This window comes from Etheostoma cragini, chromosome 24, assembly GCF_013103735.1.
Source record: "Etheostoma cragini isolate CJK2018 chromosome 24, CSU_Ecrag_1.0, whole genome shotgun sequence".
Taxonomy (NCBI): Eukaryota; Metazoa; Chordata; class Actinopteri; order Perciformes; family Percidae; genus Etheostoma; species Etheostoma cragini.
The window spans coordinates 5,817,804-5,835,504 of NC_048430.1; the positions used below are offsets into that span (position 1 = coordinate 5,817,804).

Consider the following 17,701-nt stretch of genomic DNA (forward strand, 5'->3'; position numbering starts at 1 on the left):
TTCAAAACAAAATAAGGCAACTTTATTTGAAGACACCCAACCAAATTCATAAACAGCTCAGGTAACAAAATGACATATTCAACATAGGATAAGCATAAAAAATAAATGGCAATTGGAGAAATAAGCTGCCTGTAACGTTACCGCATATTGCACTGGTAGAAAAAGGCAGAAAACAAAATAAGCAACTTAATAGGACTTCTTTGTATAGACGTCCTACCTAGCTAACGTGAATGTGCTCGACTCGGCAGCGTTGCTGTTGTGGTATTGCTACAGTGACTCTACTATATGCACAATGACAATAGCTGCTCCATTATGCTTTTTAATGACGGGGCTTTCACGTTCACTGTCTAGCTCGTGACGGTAGTAATTAGGGTACAGAAGATGCTCATCCCGTCATTAAAGGGCTAGGGGACTGAGGATTATGGAAATAAAGGATCTCTATTTAATAATCCTTTTTTGTAGAAGTGTGAAGTAAGAACAATCGCAAATTAACATTTAGATGTGATTTCTGCTCATGATATGTGTTATGTACAGTATATATATATATACATTCAGAGTGGGAAAATAACTTCAACCCTGAGCTAGTGTGTGACTAAATGGTTTCTTACCTGCTTCAATTGCACATGTACTCCACAGCTACTTTAAAAATGTACTAGACTGGGGGATGGTGTTAACTTCCCACTCTGCTATCTTCAATGTTTATATAACATTTACCCTTGTGTGGATATTAACACTTCTGAAAAGGGGTTAAATTTATACACACACACACACACACAAATTTATAACAATCTGAGATCAGTGTCCACCAGGCAAATTCATGACGGGATGGACAATATATTTAAAAAGCAACAAGGAATTTGTGGCAGCTTGACATGTTCAGCACTCTGGCAAAGATCCAATATGGGTCCCACAGAAGAAAGTCTTCACAGGATAGTCCACTTCAATTCCCTACTCAACCCACACAAATGTGCACAAAATCCTCCAAAAAAGGAAATAAGTAGATGGGATTGTGTAAAACGGGGGGAGTAGAACACAGTTAATACCACTGTCACAACAGATCATGCTTTAATGTTCAACACAGCTCCCCCAACGTCCAGTTCGTTAAAAGGTAAATCAATGCACATTATGGGGCTGAGAGGTAAACAATGGAGAGGAAACGGACATATGTACCGATGTGATTCACGGTAAGTTGAGGCTGCAGCGGCTTTAGGAGGCCAAACCGAGAAAGAAGCCACCGACGAACCCACTGGACAAGACGATGTTCCTTTTTATAAAGTCTGTGGCCTGCGCAAAAGGTAAGAGACGGAGAATGAGTCGATGAGAGCTTAAAAGCTGCATCCTGTATTAACCATGGAACAGGTGGTAACTGTTGCGGGGAAAATAGAGAGTAAGCATAGTCTGGACTGGAAAATGTAAAAGTAATCTTGTGCATGTTAAAACCATTTTACATATACCCGAGAATAGCTACATCCCAAAAACACCCTACTCGTATTAACATTTGGAACTATGATGTCTCTTAAGCTGGTTTCACACCACCGCACAGCAACCACCAACTTGCAAGCGCATTTCACAACAACAACAAAAAGTGTTAAAGCGGTTCCTGCTGCTCGGCGGTTACCGCCAAAAGTTCAGCACGGTGACCTCTGGAGGGCAAAGCAGAACCTGTCCACATTCGCGTGGAGCGGCAACCGTTTCATACCCCTCAAAACTACTTTCCCCCTTGTTGCCTCCGCCTTACTGAAATGACTGGAGGTGGTGAGTTACCGTGTGCTGGTGTGAAAGACCCTTTAAGCCAGTGGGTGTAGCATGACTAACGGTCCACTAGAGGGCACTGCTGGTCTGCAGATTAAGAAATAAAAGTCGTCCCCCCCCCCCCCCCCCCCCCCCCCCCCCCCAAAAAAAAGGACATCAAAGCACTTAGTTCTAATTAATTGCTTGTCAGATGTATGCTGGGTGTGAGGCTTGGTGCTTTTTTTGACTATAACGAAGTATACAACACAACCACGAATGTTTGATTCAGTTTTAGCAACAGTCAATTAAGATTTGACAAGAAGAAAGTGTGAAACAAAGAGCAAGCTTTGTTGCAGGTACCTTTACCTCCTCAATGAATGTGTTTATTTCAGGGGCGGCTTTGTTCGCTTTCTTCTTCAGGTGCTTTTTTGCTTTGTTCACATCCTTCTCCACCTTCTTCCAATCCACCTGCACGTAGCCACTATGATTGGCGATCTGTGGGAGGGGAGAGGAACAGATCATTTGAAAATGTTTAATGATTTCAAACTTTCCACTAAACAGAGTTTTTCTGTGCTGTATTGCATCATCTGGTTTGTGGCGTGTTTTATTGAGACCCTGTTTGCAAAACAAAATCCCTTTGTGCAATCCACAAAACATGCACATGTGATTAAAAGACACAGGTGATCCTGTCCCTGAAATCTAACTTTAGAAAAGGTTATGGTCTTCTATGAGTAATCACTGGTGACTAGCTCTGCATGTCATCCTTCATTTGGGATTTAAAAGGGATGATGTATGATGCATCAGACAGACTATATACATAAGTATTCAGGCAACATTTAGCCCAGGAAGATGTTTTCCTGACCTTGATAAAAAGGTCATTTTGGAGAGTGAACTTTACCCGCGGACCACATCTCAACTGGCAGCCTTGGCTCTAATCTACTTGTAAAAATGTTATAAGAATGCTTTTAAGAGACGAAATAATACACTGATAGTGCCGCGACACCCAATAGGCATCCAGATGGCCTGCACCCATCTAGAGCCAGCTAACACACACTGCTAATCCTTTTGCTGTAGAGAGGAGACGTGCTGGGCGTCATGCTGTACAGCTGGCGTCTTCAGTAATCAAAATGGACATTTTACAAAGGATGCGCTTTTTGATGCAGTAATTATCTAATAACTAGGACTACATAAACAGTGTTATGGTTACCTCTTACCTGTAAAAGAAGAAACCCTCCTCCAACAGCAGTAGCAGCTATCTTCCCAACCCGCTGGAAGAGGTAACCAGCACACCTGGATGAGTTGAAAGGAAGGGAGTAGTGTCCATTACACAAGCAGGGTTTCCTCCATCATTACAATGCTTAGGTGCAGCACCAACGCCACTTTTAGAACCACCTAAGCTGAATGATTGTACAATAAATGTGAGCAAACATAAGCCAACTCAAAACGCAAAAAACTACAGGACTTTCCTCAGATCTAATGGGTATAGTTGGTCCCAAGTGGACTCCTTTAGCAAGTTTTGTATTTGAGCTTTTTGAGTATTATTTATCAATTGTCTGCTCCAGCTTTTAGACACATATTGGTTATATTATAATGATCCAAAGTAATGTGAAATAACTTTTTTTCTTGAGGGAGGGGACCTCTAAACCTCCCACCAAATCCATGCAGAGAAGTCTTCCACAAACCTAGGAAAACACTGACATGTGCACATCGTGCAGCCTTGGCTGTAAGATCTTTTCAGACAGACAATCTGTCAATAATAATGAAATTAAGTCAGTCAGGTGTAACGTTGGGACAGTATTTTAGTCTCTGCTGTTGTCACCCGTGAGCAGACTGATACTCATGCCTTACCATCCAGTTACCCCTCCCATTGCGATCTGGGTGGCCACAGAATACTTCTCAGCAATCGGGCCGGAGTTGCTCCCGAACACCCTACTCCACCACTGGTGCCTCCGGGCATATTCTGTCAGGTCCACAACCTCATAAACCTCTTCTTCACTCTCTGGGTCGTCCTGACCTGCCACGACAAAATAACGTGTAAAGTTGAAAATTAAATACTTTATATGTAGTGCCACTAGCAGTCCACAATACATGGGTTCATATGCACACTAAATGACATTTTACCTCACTCACTTCACCTCTTGTTTCCATCCCAAACATTGAGGAGCACTTGCATTTCTGTGGTGTTTAAAATGACCGCGCTCTGCCTGTCTGTTCAAACCCCAAAACGTAAAAGCGACCCTTCAGACATATTACGCTTACTGTAAGGGTAGTTCAGCTACCACTGGCTGTGAATGCAGCTTCGTTACTCTATGTAAACGAATTGGGAAGCTAAGGCTAGCTAACTAGCGTTAAATGGCTACCAATACAATATCGTGCACACAAAACTGCTATCGGTTTCCTTTTTTGGATTCTTTTAAGCATCGAAGTCAAGACCGCAGCCCACTTTCATTATTGTCGGCGCAAAACGTTCTAAATTCTATATATCAAATAGGGTATTAGTGCCGTATTTCTAATAAACAAAATATCTCTCACCTTCTCTGTGATCCACCGTCGCCATTTTGGGGAGAGCAGTTATGTCACCAGGATGTTGACATTGCTAAACCACGCCCATACTATGACGCTCTGCCACGTCAATTAAAATGCTTTGATCTCGCTTGATTGGGCTCAGCAATTCAGCAGCGTTATTACAAAAATGCTACAACTTTTTCTCCGTTTGACGAAGATTTATTAATGGACTTTGGAGAGTGCAAACAGAGGATACATGGTGTAAAAGGCTCAGAACAAATGATGCATTGCAGTCATTGTTTAAGCGGCCTGTAAAGAAAAACGGTCAACTGACTCCAAAATGTCAATCTAGTTTTATAAACAGTTTATGGTGTAAATTCATATTACTGAATACTATATGATAATTTATCATGTGGAAATTATTGCAAGTCTCAGGAAAAGTGTATTTTACTTTAATGCACATGGGTGACAGACACATTAATAGAATATATAATTCCGAGTATGCTTCCAGAATAATCGTGATGTATAAGATGACTGGTTTGCAGGGAGAAAATTAGTATTTAAGATTAAAGAATGATATACCAGGGAAGTCATATGGTGGGGATGCGAACGCTCCTATAGGCTGAAGAGGGAGGAGAGGGCGTGGCTAGCGCGGCGCGTGGGTTCGCTTGGGTGACACAATTATAACAACTTTATCTTCGCGGCCGAAACGCATTTTATTGTGAAATACTCACATCTTAGATACTGTACTCAGTTATTCGCATTCAAATAGCGGTGCAATATCACTTTGTGATGAAAAATGTGACGTTTGAAGAGCTACCCGGAGAGCGCGTCTGTCCCCCCGAAAGGATTTACTATATCGAATCGCATCTTTTCATCCTGGGAAAAAGTTTTTGATCCTTTTGTTTTCTCCAGTTGTTCTTCTTTGATTCGGCGGAGCAAACCGTTTGTCCCCGCGTCGCGATTTTCCATGCAATCGTGCGGTGTGTCGCTCGCCGCTGCTGCCTGCGCTGCTGCTCGGAGTCTCGGCTCGGCTTCTTGTAGTGGTGATGAGGGAAAGAAAATGGCGGCGGGAAAAGCGAGTGAAACAGAGGAGGACTTTCCGACACTGACAGCCCAGGAGAGGGATAGTTTGGCCGGGATCGACAGGTCGGAATAGTAACCCCGTGCACGTACACTAACGCACACTTTGAAAATAATTGTTTTCTTTCCTTGCATGTCGAAAATGTTTCTGCGCCGCTCTGCAAGTGATTCTGAACCGCCTATGTTGTCTTCTTGCTTGCAGCTCACTGTTTGGATTTCAGAAGCTTCATGAAGATGGCGCCAGAACGAAGGCCTTGTTGATGAAGGTAGTGAATCTAACTGGGTGTATTTTACGATAAAGCCGCACCATGATTCCCGGGATTTACTCCAACCACCTAACTACCATGCAGGGCAGTGAATTTGCTCTCAAAGTAGCAAGCCAGTCTGAAGGCAAAGTGGCCCACTCGCTTGGGAGACCAAGGCCAGCTAGCCGCAGCCCCTCTTTTAGCCAGTCAGCTAGGCTGCTAGGTAGCTACTCTCATCCGATGAACAGCGACCCTGCACCTGCGACTACGCGGTGTTGCTAGTCATGATAAATGTTAGCCAAGTAGCTATTGCTCTCTTACTGCATCTATTTTGTTAACGTTAACATATCTCAATGTTTGCTAGGCAGCCGCCCTTCCCTGTTAGCTAAATAGCTTATGTTATTCCTTACAGCGAGTCCTTGTGTACTTGCAATTGTACAACCAGCAACGCAACGTCGTCACGGTTTTGTGTAGCACATTGATTCCTGGAAACATTGCACTTAAATGAGAAGTTTTCTGTCATTTGGAGATTGTTTTTTTGCAAACATTATACTCTCATGTCCAACCTAAAACTCAAGTATCTTTATCTAGCCACAACTGGTATAAGGTTTGTGAAAGTTACGTTGTAGCCTCCTTCAGGGTGCACCAAATACAGCTCACCCGTTTACGGTATTTGGTAAGACTAGCTGTGCACGTAGCACTTGCATTGATCTAGGGTCTTGGTCACATTCTGTTGGGTTGTTTTTGTGGCATTGCAATGTCCCACGTAATGCACTTAAGGGCATAATCCGGTCGTTTTCGTTTGTAGTCGGTGTGAACGAGTTGACTAACGTTACGAGTAACGTTAATGGCTGGCTGCCTGTCCAAGATGGCGGGACATGGCGGAGTGACACCGATGGCTATATAACCCATTTGATATGAATATATTCCTCCGAATCGTGTGTGTGTTGCTCAAGTGTGTCTTAAGTGTCCTCTCGGCTCTTTGCTCTTTGTGAAATCGTGTTCCTCTTTCCGACCTAGGTGGTGTCGGGGTCCTTTGTTTACAGTTTTTATTGCCCCTGTTTGGCTCTGCATGTGCTCTCGGACTAGAAAGCTGCATGTTAAACGGGCTCAGTATACCTGTACACAACACACTGCTGGGCTAACGAAGAGCAAAGCCCTCTCTTGTGATTTTGTTGTTGTTATCTTGAACAGTGGATGATGTAGAGAAGATGATGCAGTTGACAGCTCATGGTTTGAGGGGCCATCCGCAGATCTGCTCGCTAGGTGGTGTGGGATACCTAGGAAGTGGGACTACTCCTCTGGCATCAGCCGCACAGAAGCAGCCGAAAGCTCTGGTGTACCATAGAATGCTGAAGAAAACCGTGTGCGTTACAGTCAGTGTATTAGGTTTCAATTTGAACTGCACATTGCATATGGTTAAAGCAGAACAATCTGAGTCCTAACTGATGCAATCGTTTAACACACTATGTAGATTCTTTATATGCTTTTTGGGGGTAATCCTATCATTTAAAACTGCTTACCTGCCCTGTTGAAACAGCCTTTCGAAGGGTCTCTTTTGTCATGAACACTCTGGAATTGGTTTGGTGTTAATGGTTCATGTTATGCGTCATACTTAGTTTATTTTGTGCTTTACATAATGCATTGGTTGACTATGGTGCTTATGGTGGCAGTAAAATTTGACACTCTCATAAGGCATATCTTGCTCCATACTTGGTGTCTGTCGCCAGACTTTCCTCTTACAGTCCTACTCTTTTACACCCTGGTATTAATACACAAAGGTCCTATGGGCACTTTCGCAGTCCAGTTGAATAACTCACAGCCTCAGGTGTCTGTATGTTTAAGTTATTACAGCCAGACAGCAACACCAGTCAGATATGTCATAGTTAGCATGGCTGAATGATTTATCGGGCAGACACTGACTTTACTAAAAACAAAGTGTGTACGAAATGTGACCAATCTACACTAAATACTGTATTTGGGCAGCGTTGTTAAAACATTGCAACAGTGCCATTTTACAAACGTCTATGCAGTCATGCTGACAAAAGGAACAGTTTGGAAGTAATGTCTTTTTACAGTTCCAGGTTAACGTCCACAGTCTGGTTTTATATTGAAAAGAAAAGAGTGCTGAGTATGCCAATACCCAGAGTTTGGGTATTGGGAGATGACTATGTTGGATCCAATGTGTGAAACAGACACTTTAGAAAATAGCAATGCTATAATTCAGATCTTAGACCATGAAATCATGTAGAGCACATTATGGAAATTGCTCTTTGTTAGGTCTGTATTGTAGGGCTGCTGTATTAGTCCTTTTTGCTTTTTTATTTCCCCCCAAGGGCAAATAATCATAAGCTGTTGATGTCTCAGACACAGAAAACACATTATTTAAGTTTTACTTTGCTTCAACAAATGCTTTCTTCATGTTAAGATTCCATACCTGCGCTAGACACGTTGACTCATTGAATAGTTGTCTTCTGCACCCCCCTGATAGAGATGGCTTATGAAAGCAAAATGGCAAAATAACCAGAATTTAGCCTTACAAATAATTAACCTCAACTACGTCTAACTCCAATGTCAGATATTCTGTATTTAAGTCTGCTGAGAATTAGTTGCATAAACTCTCATTTTGTCACATTTTATACGTATTCGAGAGTTTTGCTCATAGCTTATTCGTTTTGATTGACTACCCTGTCTGGCACTTTGGCCACAACGTTGTATGCACTGTTGCTCTAGATCCACTTGCAGATAACTGGGTTTAACATGTCTAGTAACTAGGTGGCAATGACGTAAACTTAGAATAACTAGACAGGAGAACATGTTGAACGCAGGTGTATCACTATTTTTGTTTTCTACATGTGAGACTATCTTTATTGGTGGTCAGTTTTAATTTTTCACCTCGCCCTTTTTTACGTTTAAACTGTGGCACTTTTTACTGCTGTGTTTGCTCAATAGTTAAGAGAGGTCATTTAAAGAGGACAGTATTTCCCATGGGGATTATTCGTGTAAAAAGCAACTTTCCATTTGCACAAGTCGACTTTGGTGCTCTGTAAATTGAACACCAAGCCTGTTCTTGGACTTGGGTTGTGCTGCAGATATAGCATAAAACAAAATCATTGTGTTGCATTGAGGTTATGCACTAGGTTGAAATCAGTTAAGGAACACATGCTGCATGGACCTACCTGGCCTTTCTTGCAAAGATAACATGAAATAAAGGGCCTGTGTGTAATGGTGGGCAATATAGATATCATATCTGTAATACATATCTATATTTTGTGGCTAATCCAGGGAAGTAAATGTGTGACAAAATGTAAAGTAAATGCATGGCACAACAAGTATATAGATCCAATATTGATATAAACGGTTGTTGAAACTACTTGTAGATCCTGCTCATTGGTTGGCAACATTGTCTGCATTGGCGTATGAAGAATTATCTGACGATTGAGAGTGTGTATTGTCGTATCACCCAGTCATGCATGGTGGAATAACATAGTCATAGTCCCCAATGATTCTTAATGCTGCCTAGCTAGTCTGTTCCTTTTGTGTTGCTCTAGTTCTCAACTCATATTAGGACGTCTGATAGCTAAACAGTGTTTACATAATTTTTAATGGTTTTAGTCTGTGTCTAAAAGCATGTGCAGGTCTTTCAAGTCAACCTTGATATTCTCTTACATCTTGCCTCGATACCTCAAAATAACTATGTGGCACTTCAGAGACTATGTATGTATCCGCCATACTCATGCTACTGTCGTGCACCTCAAAAAATCTAACAACACAGAGGCGCAAAAACAGATTGGTCAACTTGCTTCCTCTCACAAGTTTCCAATGTCGGTGGAGATTGTTGATAGTGACGAAAACATGAAGGAAGATGAGGACAGGCTCAGTAATCTGCTGCTTGTCCTTAACTCCTATCTAGCAAAAACCCATCTCCACTGCAAACCTTGTCCTCACCACAATCGCTGCTCTCATGCACACTCGATGAAAAAAGGTACACACGGCGTTTGTTCGTGGTAGTAGTAGCGGACTCCTACTCAATGATGAGACGCTTCCAACTTTCAGGGTAGTTTTTATTACACTTAATTATTTAAAAAAAGCAATATTACAATGTGAAAATGTTGACATTGCTCAGCCTCAACATAATGCATTCATCTGTTTTCTAACTGTCATACACACTGAACTTCTCCCATATTTTGTATGTGTGCCACGGAAATGACAAAATGTTGAAGTGTCAACCCCAAGTCGTCTGTAATGAGGAAGAGGACTGTTGTCTGATAGTTGATTGGGTTGTGAAGAGTTGTCTGTGAGACTGCTCTGGCTTCTGAGTTGAATTTAATACATTTCAATGTCCATCACTTGTTTAGCTCTAGTGAGTTTGCCTCTGTCTGTCTTATTAGTTTCTGCATATGCTATCTTGGCTAAATAATTTACTTCCCTGTCTCCTGATAACCATATAAAATAACTATTTGTGCTTCTAGACATGACGACGCTACTCACCAAAGGCAAATGTCACGTCTTCTCTGTGTTGTGGCGGTCAAAGGTAATCAATTGGGCTTCTATTTCAATGAAGCAAAATGATCTCCAGTAGAAACTGTGAGATGAGAGATGCAGTGTTATCCACCTCGTATTAACTTGGGAGCCATTTCTCACTTTTCTATACTGATGCTGCTGCCTCTCTTTGGCTTTCAATGGCAGAGCAGTACTCTGCATCGGGGACCTATCTTTGATGTGATGTCAGGACATGGAGAATATGTACTAGATTACGTTTTACAACTTAGGACTTCTTGTGTGATCAGTTGCCTAGTTAGAATAAAAAAGTTTTGTTAAATTTAACCTGGCTTTGATTTTACCCCCTTTTTGCATGCACACTTAAAATTGTTCCAATAGAAACTAATACATATAAACTCAAATGTTTTAATATAGAGATGTTGCAGGGACAAGGTATTTTATTATACTGGTGTGATTTGTTTGTATCAGTGGTTAAATTGAACATTAATGATTTAGAGAAGATTTCAAAATATTGAGATATTGCATCGCTCCATATTACCTAGAAGTACTGTGATAATGTTCATAGGGTGTGTATGGCTCTGTATGTTCACCGTAGACACCACTCACTTGTAATTTGTCTCCAAATACTCAGTATAGTTTCGAATTTATTTAGCTCTTTTTTTGGTTTATGTACCTCCTTTTTTATTTCTGTTACTTTCCATACTTACCTGTACTTATTGTATCTCATCTGCACTATACTTCCCACTACTTCAAACATGCTTTAAGTACATTTTATAAAAACGCTTTAAAAAAAGGAAACATTAGTTTCGCTTTTGAACTAATTAAAGATCTTGTTGCATGGCATCCATATCACAGGTAGCAGCGACTGTTGTATCTCTTTTTATCAGGACAGAGAGATCTCTAATATAAGTCAACAACAACAACAACAACACAAAGCCCCGAGCACAGGGTGACCTCTAGCTCACACGGCAGTGTGCGCCCCATGTGGGATGAGTCCTTGGCAGTGGCCAGGCTCTTATCCGACCCGCAGCCCTCTCCCCCATTTCCTGTGTATCTCCACTATCTAATACAAATGCATTAAAAAAAAAAAAGCCCCAAAAATAATCTTTAAAAACATAAATAGCCTTCAGCACAACTCCTTATCTTCAGCAAACCGCGTTCCAGTTAGTTAGTGTAGGGCCGATATGTATCTGCTGCAAAGAACGTGAGTCAACTTGGCCAGAATTAGGGAGCTGACGTCAGCCATGCTGTGACTTTCAAAAGGTCTGAGTGGTTTTCTCTCTCTCCCTCTCTAGTTCCCCGCTCTCCTCTCCCCCCAAACCCCCCCCCCTCGTGTTTCTTTTTCTTTGTATAATGCAGACATGGACGATGCGGTTTTTCCCCAATCTCTGTCAGCCACCGTGCATGTATAACAGACACACACAGTGGAGAGACAAATAGCTTTTGTGTTTTCCCCCAGGCTGTCCGCTGCTACGATTCGCTCGTCCTTAAGGCCGAGGGCAAAGTGGAGCCGGAGTTATTCTGCCAGCTAGGCCTCTTCAACCTCCTCTTGGAGGATTACCCGAAAGGTAAAGTAATCTCTCCTCTTCACCTCCAAGAGGTTTGTAGAGTCGTCCGTTCCTCACATGATTTTGTACAGAGACACGGTGTGTGCATCTGGAGACATGCAGTTGGTTCCATTCCAGCTTTACCTAAATGCTGACTGTCCACGTTCCATTTTAGTGGTGTTGTGGTGGCATTGATAAAGCCTCGGCTTCACTCTCCTGTTTATTCACAGCATTATCTGCATACCAGAGGTACTACAGTTTACAGTCAGACTACTGGAAGGTGAGACACACAAACACACGTGCCTGCATGCTCCCTTTCTCATTCAGTTAGTGATACTATCACGCCCTGTCAATTTCTCACACACGCACGCACACACACAAACTTGCTTTCGTTCCTGCACACTGACTTGCGCACACACAGGAAGCATGTATCTCGGTTTGGTTACATGCTGGCGTAAAATGCGGTTTCAGGTTTTGTGTCTGAGGCGTATTCTGCTTCTTTCCTATTTAGTTGACACTTTGCGGTGAGATTAATATTTACGTATTGGTTTTTCTGATTACTGAACCACGTAGCTTCAAGGTTATGTAAAGGTGTATGGCTTTTGTTTACAAGGGCACATACTGTATCCGAGACATCTGATTACATTTTGAACTTGGTTGCATAAATCTGTATAATCTCTTTATTTGAACTGTATGTCCTAATGGCCTCACACCTCTTTCTATCCTACCCAGAATGCTGCCTTTCTGTATGGCCTGGGAATGGTCTACTTCCATTATAATGCCTTTCAGTGGTGAGTACCAACTCTCATTATGGAAAAATCTTTTCTCATTAGTAGTAGTGGTGTAACGGACCCTAGTTAAGCTGTTGTCTGTACGGATCAACATTCATGATTCTGAATGCATGTGAACCACGTTCCACTTCACCCATAATAATAGCGTGAAATAATACAGGCAACACAATTTTCGCGAAAGCAAACTCCGCTTCTCAGCTTGAACACATAGTGTTTAATGGCAGTTCTTAAAGTAGTAAATGGAAAGCATTACAAAAGAATAGTGCTTTTGTGCTGATCCGATCCATGAATCCAAACTGTTATCTGAACCGTGAGTGTTGTGATCGGTTGTGCCCTTAATGTAAAGCATAGACTCTTTTTTGACCACTTCCACATTAAAGCATTTAATAAAAAAAAAAAAAGTACAGTGAAAAAGGATGGCTGTGGTGTTAATGGCATAGTTTCACTTTTGGAAAATTTGCGGAGAAAAGTTAGATGACAAGACCAAAACCACTCAAGTCTTTACGGTAAATATGAAGCTGCGGCCCATTGCCGGTTAGCTTAGCTTGATGCCAAACAGAACTGGCAAAAAATACATATTCTTGTTCTGTTGTGCATTTTAGTACTCTAAAGGCTGAACCAGTTTGGTTTGTAATGCAGCTGAACATGCTCTAAACAAGGCCAATAATGCACAGGATTGCACAGTTGAGTTGTAGTCTGTTTATGTGTTTGTTGTTACCAGCGGGGAAGAAATGCTTGTGTGAAGCTATCCTATATTGTTTCCATGGTAACACCACAACCAGAGAGTAATGGGCTGTCTTAAATCTCTGGACAGAATAAAAAAATTAAAAAAAATAAAAAAAAACTTCCAGACGCAAGCTTCAGCAGATATAGCTATTATTCTCAGTGGCTGCAGGCAAACTGCAAATAGTGTTCAAGAGGCACATGCAAATGCAGTATTTTGAAAAGGCCTAGGACATCTGTCACGCCTGTAACGTTTCTTATATGGCAAGAGCTATACGTCAACATTTCAGCTACCTCAATAAAAGCAAATAGAGCTTGTACCGGTGAACTCGGTGCTGCAGAATTAGTTATTAAGCTGCCGTCTGATTGTGAACCAAGCACAGCAAAACAAGTAACATATGGCGTGCTATCTCAGTTACTGTGGAAGGAACAGCTTTAGTGTTCAGTTCAAGATTGCAACCATGCAGCGTGACTTGAATGAACACCGACAACAGAATGTGCAGCACCTTAGATCGTGTTCACGCCTGTTCTCCCTTTCTCAATGTCCAGAACAGACACGAGTTTGCTTTTAGTTTCAATCCTTGTCGGAGTTTAGAGATTTCTCACAAACAACCTGGTCTTCGACGATCCAGTCTCATCCTACGTCTTTTTTTCACGTGTTTTCATTCCCTCTTTCTATTTGTAATACTGCCCTTCCCCCTTCTCTTCATCATGTCCTCCATTGGTCCCACAGGGCGATCAAAGCATTCCAGGAGGTGCTGTACATTGACCCAGGCTTCTCCCGGGCCAAGGAGATCCACCTTCGCCTGGGTCTCATGTTCAAAGTCAACACAGACTATGAGTCAAGCTTAAAGGTAGGTCCGGGTTGATTTCATTTCCTCTAACCAATTCAATTTTATTCAATTTTTCCAGCAACCAATAGGGCTGAACAATATGAGGAAAAATGCGGTAACGTTGTTGAACATCCTGACAACAATATTATTTGCGATAAATAAACGGATCTTAAAGTGTACTCCGTTCTGCATTTCTGCTGCTTTCACTACAACAAATTGCTTGTTAAAAGTCCCACTGTCATTTCTACCCATGTTCTCTCGCAGCATTTTCAGTTGGCTTTGATTGACTCCAACCCCTGCACTTTGTCCAAAGCTGAAAGTAAGAATCTATTTATTTTTATGTATTTACTTATTAATAATATCCCCCTTCTAATGATAGAAATTGCAGACCGACTGACTGACTTGTTAGACATACAGCAAATACATACATGTATTTGTTTTATATGTATTACACATTGCATCCCATTATTTGTTGTGGTATAAATATCCAAACTAGAGCCATTCTCAGTCGGTCTTGGAATGATCAGCCTACAGAGGGAATAGTGTCAGAAAAACTCCACATCTTATTGTGTTCTTGTTCAGCTGCTGGGGTTCAGTCCTTTATTCCATTATTTGATGTGCCACTGCCATGTCATCACTCCCGCCGGGTACCTGTTACCTTGGCGACGGCAATATCCATTTTTTTCACTGTTTGCCTTTCCCTTATTGTGTCGTGCACGCACACACACAGACGTAGCAAGGGCAGCCCCTGTCTTTCTTTCTTCTCTCTCTCTCTCTCTCTCTCTCTCTCTCTCTCTCTCTCTCTCTCTCTCTCTCTCTCTCTCTCCCACTCCCTCCCTCCCTCCCTCCCTCCATCTGCTAAGAGTCACTCAGGCAGCTTAGATCAGACACTGCAGCGCTTCAGACAAAGGAAGGTGCCGCCAGGAGCACAGCTACCTATCTGGTTAGTTACACTTAATGTAGACCGGCAACCTTGGGTTTCTGACACCTCTTTACTGACCACGCAGCACTACTTTTCAAAGACTATGAGGAGCAATAACTTTCAGTAGGGGCGGGAAACCTTTCTTAAATGCCTAATAACCTCAGCCTAACGTCTCCTTTTTCTTTCTTTTTACAGTTCAGTTCCACATTGCTCATTTATATGAGATTCAGGTAAGTGCTTACTTCTATCTAACCTGTGTGTAAGTTGTGCTTTCTCCCAAGGACTCAAGACATATGTTTGGTTTCTGTCTTTTGCAGTTGTAAAATAGAAACAAGCTCTGTGTGTTGATTGAGTGTCTAAGGCGATGCCTCATCATAACCCAGGCATCTAAATTTGAGGGATCGCCCTGTTTTGTTTTTTGAACCAGGTGCTGACAAATTAAGGAGGGAGCAGGGTGCGTGAGTGGGTGGCATGCGGGAGGGAATAGGAGATTACTCGCAGCAGATCGACAGGGTTGCCATGGAAACAAGAGTCTGTCTCCCACCTCTTTTGTATGCTGGTGGTCTCTCTCTTTATGTTCTCTCTTCAGTAGAGAAGTACAGTAGCTCTAGCCGGCGCTTTGAGTAGCAGCGCGACCCGACTAATGTACAGTATGGTTGTATTTTTGTGCTGTGTCAGAACACACACACTGCAGTAGAAGTCTCAGACTCAGGTTGCATGCTGCCTGTGAGCAGCAAATCTTTGTAACTAAATTTGGAGGAGTAGGGAGGGCCATAAAGAAGGTTACAATGGCAATCCTGTTTTGTAATGCTGAGCATTCGAAAGTTAAAAAGACAGACAAGAGGGATGACCTGGCAAGAGTCACGGATTAAAATTGAATCCTTGATGCTGTAAAGAACTTCACTCTTTTTTAATCAGCATTTTTACTTTCTCCTCTCCTCACCCTCTCACTGTCCCATTACTCTCTTTGACCTTCTATTCCTCACTGCTCCTCCACTCCTCATATCCAGAAGAGGTACCGGGCTGCCAAGGAGGCCTATGAGAGCCTTCTGCAGACGGACAATCTTCCTGCACAGGTGAAGGCCACTACCCTGCAGCAGCTAGGTAAGAGTGCGCACAGAACCATATATTTCTAGGGGGACTTCTTTTCCTGTGAAGCTGAGAACACTCCTGTTTCGTCTCAACTAGGGCTGTACAATTAATCGCAATTTTGAAGACATCGCAGGGGGCGCAATATATGTTAAGAGCAAAATGTGTAAAACCAAAGTGTCGTGGTTACCTCCCCTTTCTGTGCTTTGCCTGCCCAAATGTTGCCCATCCATTACTTAGAAATAGCTCATCCTGAGGAAAGCTCATTGTGGGACTGGCTCTAGTGGCTGTTATTCTGCACCATGGCTGAAATTTGGGAAAGAGACTTAAGAAATGGTATTAGGGGACCACTAAGATCTATATAAAAGCATCCAAAGAGCACCATGTCATGGGACCTTTAATAATAATACAAAAATGATCATTCAAAAGTTTCGGCCCACACTTTGGCCATGCTCAGGTGAAAGGCCTGAAATGAAAGTATCCTTTCGGAGCGTTACGCTGTTGTGTGTTCTTCTCTGAACAAAAATGATCATTCCCTCCAATACTGTGAATCCAATCACAATATCAGTCAAAATAATCACAATTACATATTTGACTCATAATGTGCAGCCCTAGTCTCAACAAAGATGTTAGTGGTGCTATGAGTCAACGATGTGTGACTGTTTTCCAGGCTGGATGCATCACACGGTGGAACAGCTCGGGGACAGAGCCAGCAGGGACAGCTATGCCATCCAGTGTTTGCAGAAATCTCTGGAGGCCGACCCCAACTCTGGACAGTCCTGGTACTTCCTTGGCAGGTACGTCACACACACACAGTCGCAACATCAGAAGATGATGTCATTTAGCGTTGCAGTGCTTGTGACATTGGCTAAATAAAAAAACTGAAGTGATGGTCATGGAAATGTGGTTAAGTATGTAACAAGTAAAAAGAATGACTCAAACAACATCAATGAATTGGTCCTGGGATTCACACTGTGTCCTGGAGTAATTGGTGATAGTTGATTGGTGATTTTGTTTAGGTAGTTTAGTTGGTCCTGCTCAGGACTTTTGAAGACTTGTGACTTTTGAAAGTGTGGATAGTTAATTGAAAGGCTTTTGTTTTTTCTGGACAATAGTCTGAAGTTATAACATGAAATACTGATGCTCTTAGCCAGTCTGTTGGAGTCAGGATCGGCCGGGGCCTGTTTTTAATAGATCAGGAGTTATCTGTGCCATCCAGCATTGCTCTCTATCAATCACAGGCACTGCTTCTTAACCCAATATTGTGAGCAAATGTGGTGAATGGGGAAAAAACCTGCATGCATCTTACCTCTAATTTCAAGTTGTCATTTTAAGGTAATGGGAATTCTAATATTAGCCTGACTTAAATTGAGATCAGGGGGCAAAAAAAAACCTTGATCACATGAAATGCCATCCCAAAACTTTACAGTGTGTTGCATGCAGTCTTATACTATAAAGTTCAAATGACGATAATGTGTAAAAAGAAGCTCTATGAATTAGTTATTTGACACATTTGCCTAAATGCTTTCCATGTCTGTAGCACAACCCTTACAGCCTGTGTCTCCTGCAGGTGCTACTCTAGTATTGGGAAGGTCCAGGACGCCTTCATCTCTTATCGGCAATCCATAGACAAATCAGAGGCCAGTGCAGATACCTGGTGCTCTATAGGGTAAGGGTCAATCTGTTCAATCAAGGCTGCAGTTACCTTCTCTTTTAATAGTGTGTATAT

At 42.1% G+C, this 17,701-nt stretch overlaps 2 protein-coding genes across 7 annotated transcripts in view; one reads left to right on the forward strand and one right to left on the reverse strand.

Annotated features, from left to right (window-relative positions):
• LOC117939351 (FUN14 domain-containing protein 1) lies at nt 1-5,279 on the reverse strand. Of its 5 annotated transcripts, none has more exons than XM_034864614.1 (5): nt 5,181-5,279; nt 3,580-3,745; nt 2,946-3,021; nt 2,098-2,226; nt 1-1,284 (listed from the first exon to the last, which is right to left on the reverse strand). In XM_034864614.1, exons 1-5 carry the CDS (start codon nt 5,206-5,208, stop codon nt 1,207-1,209), a joined length of 477 nt encoding a protein of 158 aa, XP_034720505.1. In that variant the 5' UTR covers nt 5,209-5,279; the 3' UTR covers nt 1-1,206. The 5 variants fall into 5 exon arrangements, with proteins under 5 accessions (XP_034720505.1, XP_034720504.1, XP_034720508.1 ...); XM_034864613.1 differs by having other exon boundaries at nt 2,092-2,226; XM_034864617.1 differs by lacking the exon at nt 5,181-5,279 and adding an exon at nt 4,264-4,860.
• The window catches only part of LOC117939341 (histone demethylase UTY-like), a 26,914-nt gene continuing 14,124 nt past the window's right edge, over nt 4,912-17,701 (forward strand). Inside the window, exons 1-11 of one of the 2 annotated variants that reach the window (XM_034864575.1) lie at nt 4,912-5,385; nt 5,522-5,585; nt 11,527-11,635; nt 11,845-11,894; nt 12,347-12,405; nt 13,862-13,982; nt 14,226-14,280; nt 15,079-15,113; nt 15,894-15,987; nt 16,643-16,769; nt 17,543-17,641. In XM_034864575.1, the coding sequence (XP_034720466.1) occupies nt 5,207-5,385; nt 5,522-5,585; nt 11,527-11,635; nt 11,845-11,894; nt 12,347-12,405; nt 13,862-13,982; nt 14,226-14,280; nt 15,079-15,113; nt 15,894-15,987; nt 16,643-16,769; nt 17,543-17,641 (992 nt within the window). In that variant the 5' untranslated portion in view covers nt 4,912-5,206. The remainder of the gene's footprint in view (nt 5,386-5,521; nt 5,586-11,526; nt 11,636-11,844; nt 11,895-12,346; nt 12,406-13,861; nt 13,983-14,225; nt 14,281-15,078; nt 15,114-15,893; nt 15,988-16,642; nt 16,770-17,542; nt 17,642-17,701) is intronic. The other variant, XM_034864578.1, reaches the window with a different exon arrangement.